Genomic DNA, 7,666 nt, shown 5'->3' with positions numbered 1-7,666 from the left:
TTTGGACATGGTCAGGGTGCCTTTTGGAAGGGATACAGGTGCAGGTGGGGGAAGGAGTAATAGCCAAGTGGTCTCGGGGGAAAACCTGTCCCAGGCCCAAGTCTCCTTCTTCCGTGCTGCTGAATCAGGCTGGAGCAGCCACAGCCCTGGCTCCCCTTCCTGAGCTCCCTTCTCTTGGGGGCTTAAGGATGAGTAGGGGAAAATCCCCCACTAAAAGATTTGCATTGGAAACCCTTGGCTGAGGAATGACTTTTAAAATAGAAAAGCTTTGCCTGAAAAGGGATGAACCACGTAGCATAATACTCAACAAATCGCCTCTTTAATGGCCTCTCTTTATAGCAGCTGTGCATTAATAACAAAAGCAGGGCAGCAGAAGCCATGTGCTTCTTTGTAAGATTAAAATAAATACTATTTCATACTAATACCAGCAACTTTTTTTGCCTAAGAGAAAGGAGCAAGTGGAAGGTCACAGCCTGAGAGACTTGGTTTCCTTCCCCTTTGTCTGCTGCTGGATGAAGAAATATTTCTGCCACTTATGAAGGGAACAGATTCACTGAATCACCCTCCCAGACAGTGGTTTGGTTTACAGTAGTTTGTGACTTGTCTCACACAGTCAGCATGACACCACTGTAAGACAGGAACAATTCCTCCAGAACGACATCTTAGGGGACACTAGGCTGGGGAGAACTTAATCTAACTTACTTTTTACTTTGCAAAGCATAACACAAGATCCCTACTGCCATAAAACATAAATTGAAACAACGGTGGTTCACACTAGACATAAGGAGAAACCTTTTTGTCATGAGGACTGTAAGAGCAGTGGAGCAGGTTGCCCAAAGGTGTGCAGTCTCCATTCTTGAATGATTTCAGACCCAACTGGGTAGAGCCCTGAGCAACCTGGTTTGACCTCAGACTTCACCTGAGCAGGGGTTGGGCTCGACACCGCCTGAGCTCCTCTCCAGCCTGAGTTATTGTACAACCCTAGGAACATTTGGCATCTTTTCCACGGGAATATGAACGGACACAACGTTTTGTTCAGCACAGTACTCCACCTCTCGTTCCTGGCAGTCCTGATAACAGCTCTCCTCCTCCACACCCTGTACTGTGCCAGGCCTGGCACTAAAGCAGTGATGAGTTTTCCCTCCTCAAATTAGGACTTCAAGCGTTTTATATTAAAAAAAAAATAAAAAATTTACATTTTAAAGCTGTCTGCCATAGACTATTTATCAGACATGGAGAATGACTTGTTTCTGTTTTCCTAGGCATAGGTTTTAGCTGAGCGAGATACGTTGCCTGGCTGAGAGCTGAGTCACTGAGTAATCAACAGATTAATGTATTCTGTTTGAAAGCCATCAGCATTAGTTCTCGGCAAGCTCACAAGAACTCCATTATGGTATCATCTCCACGTTTGGGATGGAAATGTCTCCAGGATTTAGAGTTCCTACAGGAAAATCCCCAGATGCAAAGAAATCAAAGTACCTCTTTGTGACTGGGAGAAATAAGGTAACTCCTCATACAGTAACACCACAGCAGGATTTTGGCATCCTTTCCAGTGAATGCTTTTATTATCAACCCTCAGATAAGGAGTTTGGAGTATGTTGTACATCTGTCATTTGATAGCTACCTAAAAACAGTCATGACAAACTCACTGGCATATAGGACTTTACCACGTCTTTAATATGAAATTATTTTATTTCCAGTAAAATCAAGAAGTTTTACCTTCTCTGGAATTGCAGCATGCAAAAAGGGTGGTTTTAACTTCACTCTAGGGTTCTGAGTTCCTCTGTGTGGGCTTGGTCTGAGCCAGAAATGCAATAAGGCAAGGCAGAGGCTGGCAGGGGCACCTCACAGAGGAGCCACTGTTTAAAAATAGGGAGCTGATGGAAGTAATCACAGACTAGCAGCTGTAAAAGGACAGGCTGGCTTAGGTGTGTGGTACAAGAAGGCTGCCAAGCATCACATAGCTGTTCTGATAAGACAGATGCCAATGCTGCTGCCTAAGAGCCTGTCCATACCAACCTCCCTGAGGTAATGCATCCCCTTGTTTGCAACTGAAATTGCTGTTTGGGTACACTTAAATGGGGGATGTGTGAGTAGAAGCCAGTCAAGCCCAAATCAAGTTAATCCTAAAAGCTTTTCTACATTAGCAGGCTGGTGGAAGGGCTTTGAATGGCAGCAAGGTTTCCTGATTCATCAGTCCGTGCAGCCTGTGTGTCCAGCACATGCACAGGAGACAGGACACAGGACACATGTTCTCACTTTTCTCAAATCTATCAGTAGATCTGTCTAGGCTGTCCCTAGACAACAGATCATTTTTCTTCCCTGGCCTGAATAGTGCCAGGGCACGAGAGATTGTGGTTTCTGTGACACAGCAGTCCCCAGGGTTACACTCCCAGCGTAAGTGTACAAATGGCACATCACATGCAATTGTGTCTCTGTTGTACAAAATGCACGTGCAAGAGGCATACAACAGTAATGGAAATCTCCCCCCTCTCCTTATCCCTCCAAGGTATTGAGTTTGTGCAACTGCCTCCTGCTCATGGGACGGAGTCTCTGGGTGCTCAGCTGTCTGTACCCAAGCCGTGGTGATTTTAACTCACCCGTCGTTCCTTATCACCGTACTCGATGCCCAAGGTATCCATGGCACGGACAATCGCTGCCAGTGACTGTATAGTGTTGCTGTAGACCACTGGCTTGTACTGCTTCACATCTTCTCCAGAGAAGCCATCCTCATGGATGATCCTGAATAAAATGAAAAGAACAAAAAAACTCTTGAGAATGTAATTTCAGTGGGAGAGATATTTAAAAGACAGCTGTGCTCTTCTGAAGAGCACATCTGCTGGCTTGATTCACTTAATTTAGTCAGCATTTCTTTTTAAACCTTTCTGGTTGTTCACCAATAGTGTGTCTGAGCCCAGTGCTGGAATTAGCATCCCTTTTGCTCTCTATCAAGAAGGTTTTGTGCACAGTTGGTGCATATGGTGCCTCCTTCCTAAATGAACTGCAAATGCTGAAGCCTGGAGCAACTTGTGTTCACATGCTCAGCAGTCACAGGGGCGAGGTCTCCTACATTACCTTCCCAGTCAAGGTCTATGGATAAATGACCATCAGATCAGATCTTAAGCACTGAAACAAGTGATTGAAACCCTCTGGTTCTTGTCTAGTCCTTTTAGTAGTAGTAACTCCTGGGGTCTCTTACAAAAGGAACCAGAGTTAAAATCCCCCTGTACACATGGGGACTCAGGCACAGAGGGGGGAAGTGTCTTAGTTATGAAGCACTTAAAATACTTACCCTCCACACTTCCTCCCCCCTCCTTCTCTCTTCTTTAGAATAAGTGCTGAGATTTTTTTTGCCTCAAGGCATGTTATGTTATCCCTTCCAAGCAAGATGGGAATGTGACCCGCAGTCCTACCAACTCTGTGCACAGGATGCTCTGTGCATTGGTCTCTATTAAACACTGCAAAGGAGTTATTTGATGGAGCAAGTTATTGCAGTCTCTTGCTCAGGTCAGAAGACTGACTCCTGTAATTTATTCATCTCTGAGTAAATCCAGAACTAAGTCTGGATATGTCTCTGAAAACAACTAAGATTTTCAGAACTAATTGTCTTTGACAATAATTCTTCCAAGTGAAGAAGATGTAAGTTATGCCTTAAATGTCAGAAGAGAGGATGATCTGCTTAGCTAAAATGAAATCTTTGTTTGCTCATCCTCAGATATCACTGGACAACAGGGGAGTCTTTCAGAAAGAGATCTGGTCTCTGATAAAACCTAGCACCCTTTCTGTAACAAGATTTTTGATTCCTTTTTTTTCCAAATCAGATACACACCATCAAAGGTCCCAACAAGTGCTGGCATCCCCTGGGAGAGAGGGAGCACTATCTCACACTGTGAGCTTGTAATAGATACAGTGCTGGGATGGAGAACGGGGCTGGATGCCAGCTCAGTGTTATTAACAGATGACTTCATGAAGAACAAGGCTGGTAGAAACATGCTGACCAAGACAGAGATCTCCTTCCCCTGATGTGAAGCTCACAGAAAGATTTTCTAACACAAGTGACTGACTCTCTGCTCTCCCCAACACAACTCAACACTGAACACTCCCAGGAGGAGCTGCTCAACAACCCCTGAATCTTGGAAATACACAACTACAAGCAAAGACAGCTTCAGACAGACAATAATTCAAGTCAATTAGTGACCAGGAAATTTTTAAGCTACTGATCTGAGGAACTGGGCAGAGTCCCCTGCTTGGGTACCCTCCAGCAAAGGCAAATGGTGCTGGAGTGCTGGAAACAGCACAGGGGGCTGCTGCTTCCCCTCACCTAAGCTAAGGAGAACAGAGGTGGATGAAAACCTTTCTGACTTAGTAAATCAAGACTTGCCAATTTGCCTAAAAATTTCAATAGCTCGTTTGATTTTGATGGAGTTATGGGCAACAGCAGATCTTGTACTCTGTAGCTTTTATTTCCTGTGAATCCAGTGATTAGGGTGAGGTTAGAAACAGTAGCATTTGAGTGATGGGGCAGGAGGTAGGGCAGCAGAGCCATGTATCAGCACTGGATCTCATGGATCGTTTACTGTTACTCAGACAAGTGCTGAACTTTTGGGAAACGTGTTCTTTGCCAAAAAGAGCAGTCAACCCAGAGTTAGGGTGGCACAAGGCAAAAGGATGTGCATCAATTCTGTCTGAATTCAAGAAAGACTGTACAGCACCACTTCCTCCCAGCTCTGAGCATGACAGCAAGAAGCACAGCAGAGCAGGGGTCCGATGGGAGGCAGGCAGGTTTGTGAAAGCATCACCAGGAATAATTCATTCTCTCTGGATGGTTATCTCATGGCTGGACTTTGGGGCAAGCAAGATTAAATGCTGGGTTTTGAGCAACTAAGAGAAGGAAACATAAGAGGGGGGAAAAGAAAAGGGTGAGGACAGGCACAAGGGGCAGTGTAATAGCCTCAAGAGGATGCTGATGAAATTTGTTTGGTCCAGCTGTTGGACCAGCTGGAGGAAATGGGAGTGATGCCCAAAGCTTGGGCTGGATTTGTTTCTGGCTTTTACTGACATTGACTCAGGAATTCAGAAGGGAAAAAGAAGGGCTGAACAGCTGTATGGGGAAAAAGGTGAGCTTTGGTTTCTGGTCTTCCTCAGAGTTTAAACCGTTTTTAGCTTTGTGCCATGAAGTGCCTGACATTTTCACTTCTACATACTCCAAGCCAGTAAGGTCCCTATTGAGTAACAGGGTTCCTTGTGCTGAAGGGGCAGAATTAAGGGATCCCTCAGTGAACACACTGTGGCTGGGCAACAACTCTGCCGTCATTCAAACACAAAAGTAGAACTGGTACTTTTAAAAGGGGCAGAGAGACCATAGAAAAAAGAAAACATTCCAATTGTTTCTGTGTGAAATCTCTCTTGAAGGCAGCCATGGTGACTGACAGCAGCACTGTGGATGCCAGTATGGAAGTTTTGCTGTAGGAAGTACCTATGGATTCATGCAGTGAGCACATTACCTAATATCTGAGTGAGCAAATCCCCCCTGACTCCTGTTCCAAAGCCTGCTAGGACACTGTGAACTGGCTTATTGTCTTACATGCTTTTCACAAACATTTCTCCATTTGCTTGCCTTGGCCATCTGATGGCTCCAATCCTGCGGCAGCTTTTTCCATAGTCTTTTGGAAATGTTCATGCTGCCACTCACCTGTCTGGGATATACCTTTCCTCTTGCCTGCTGTTGTGCTTTACTGTCTAGAGAATATTTAAAGCTCCAACACTACTCCTGGGAGCTAGCTTGCTATGGGACATGACTTGAGCCAGCTCCTGGTGCCACAGGACATGAGAAGTAGTGGGGTTTGTGTACTGTAGTGAGCTGTGACCATTAAAAATATACAGGTGTAGGAACTAACACAAGTGAGCAGCGCACCAAGACTGTAAAGTCTTTACAGGTTTAAGCAGGGTGGGCTACTCCTTAATCAATCGGCAAATTATGGGAGCAGAGGGTTTTCAGAACCAAAAATGTAAATCCTCTGTTTTATAAATGGCATACATTTTTCCCAGTGTCCGAATTACAAAGGAAACTGCTGCAGGCAGGTTCCTCTTTGCCTCACTAGAACTGTTCTCTCCAGGGCAAAGGAAGAAAAGGGATTTAAGAGGATCCCATGGGGCTGTGGTGGGGGGAGAAAGTGCTGTAATTTTAAAAAGTGATTCTGAGCAATTAAAAAGCCATTTCATTCACCAAGTGACTAATAAAACAATGTGCTCTGATTGGAATGGTGAGAGACAACTGAAACAACCTGATTGCCTAAGGTACCCATTAATGCCTGCTCCCCATCCCTCAGCTGCTAACTGCAAAACCCATATATTGGCATGTTGTATTGGTGTACTCATTTCAGAATGGCAGTAACAGGCAGGTGTTTGCTAGAGAAAATGGTTCCATCACAGATCAGATCTGCCATCCCCCAGCAAGTCGTTAATCCTGAAGAAATGCCCAGTGTCTCAGCAATTATTGCTTAATTACAAAATAAATGAAATACTTGGAAACAGGGGGTGCATTCTGCATAGCAGCTTGCTTTGGCTTCCATTCAACAAAGCACTTACGTGCCTTCAGCCTTTCACTACACAACGAATGCATTAAGAAGGCAAAGCCAGAGATGATTTTGCCGCCTGTCCCTGCTGACACGCACGGCCCCTGCGGTTGTGGAACAGCGGCTCTGAACAAAGCCCATGACAGCTCCAGTGCAGTAGGGCTGGAGCTCAGCTGGGGGCTGATCCCACCAAGGAGCCAGTTTGCCCAGGTCACTCCTGAGGGAAATATTTGTCCATCATCCTGAAAACGTCCTGGAGCAGAGGCTACAGCCATCGTCACTCCCATACATCAGTTCCAGCTAAGCTATTCCGGTGCTTTCCTTCCAGCCCTTCCAACCTGAGCCAGGTTTAGTCAACACACTGACACTTTCCTACACCTTCTCCAAGCAGGTCCTCCTCCTCTTTTTTGAGGCAAAGTGCCCCAGACTAGACCCAGTCCTCACGTCTCCAGTCTGCCAAGATAATTTTTAGCTGTAAAGTTTATCCTCTGATGTGCTGAAGCACCTCTTCCAGCTCCATATCACTGCTAGGGGTAATTAGTGATATATTTCCATCCGTTTTTCACTGATGAAAATGTAGAAGGAAATTAACAGACCCCAGTGGAATCCTGGCTGTCAGAGTCCTCTGCTCTGACCATAAGCCACTGACAACTGTATACTTTGGAAATGAATTGTGCTACTCACCCATTTTTGTGTAAGACCATTTTTGTGTAGTAGGTTTATATGCACTATTTTTCCAGGACACTTTTTAAAAAATCCAGTGGGGCTCTGACAAACTCTTCCCAAAATCTAGATATGACACCAACTATTGCTCTCCTACTGCTGCTGAGAAATCAAATGAGACTAGTTTAACATGCTTAATTTTTGTATAATCCATGCTGTATGTCACTCATCTCCTTTTTTATCTCCTAGGTGGTTGCAAATTATATGACTGATTGTTCAATTCTCTTGAAAGCTTCTACAAGTTGACTGGTCTATAATTCTTACTCCTCTTTTCTACCTCTATATTTAGAGAGAGGCACCATGTTTACATTTTTCTCCTGTCTTCTGGTGCCTCACCTGCCCTCCAAGAGCTCTCAAGGAGAAGTGTT

The 7,666-nt window shown here is 44.8% G+C and overlaps 1 protein-coding gene across 2 annotated transcripts in view; it reads right to left on the bottom strand.

Moving 5' to 3' along the window:
• Nucleotides 1–7,666, bottom strand: part of GNAO1 (G protein subunit alpha o1) — a 138,894-nt gene that overhangs the window by 87,676 nt on the left and 43,552 nt on the right. For both annotated transcript variants that reach the window (XM_086847085.1, XM_086847084.1), the window contains exon 3: nucleotides 2,601–2,742. In XM_086847085.1, coding sequence (XP_086703211.1) covers nucleotides 2,601–2,742 — 142 coding nt within the window. The remainder of the gene's footprint in view (nucleotides 1–2,600; nucleotides 2,743–7,666) is intronic.

This window comes from Cyanistes caeruleus, chromosome 12 (assembly GCF_971803275.1).
Source record: "Cyanistes caeruleus chromosome 12, bCyaCae1.hap1.1, whole genome shotgun sequence".
Taxonomy (NCBI): domain Eukaryota; kingdom Metazoa; phylum Chordata; class Aves; order Passeriformes; family Paridae; genus Cyanistes; species Cyanistes caeruleus.
This window is presented reverse-complemented; position numbering and strand designations above follow the sequence as displayed.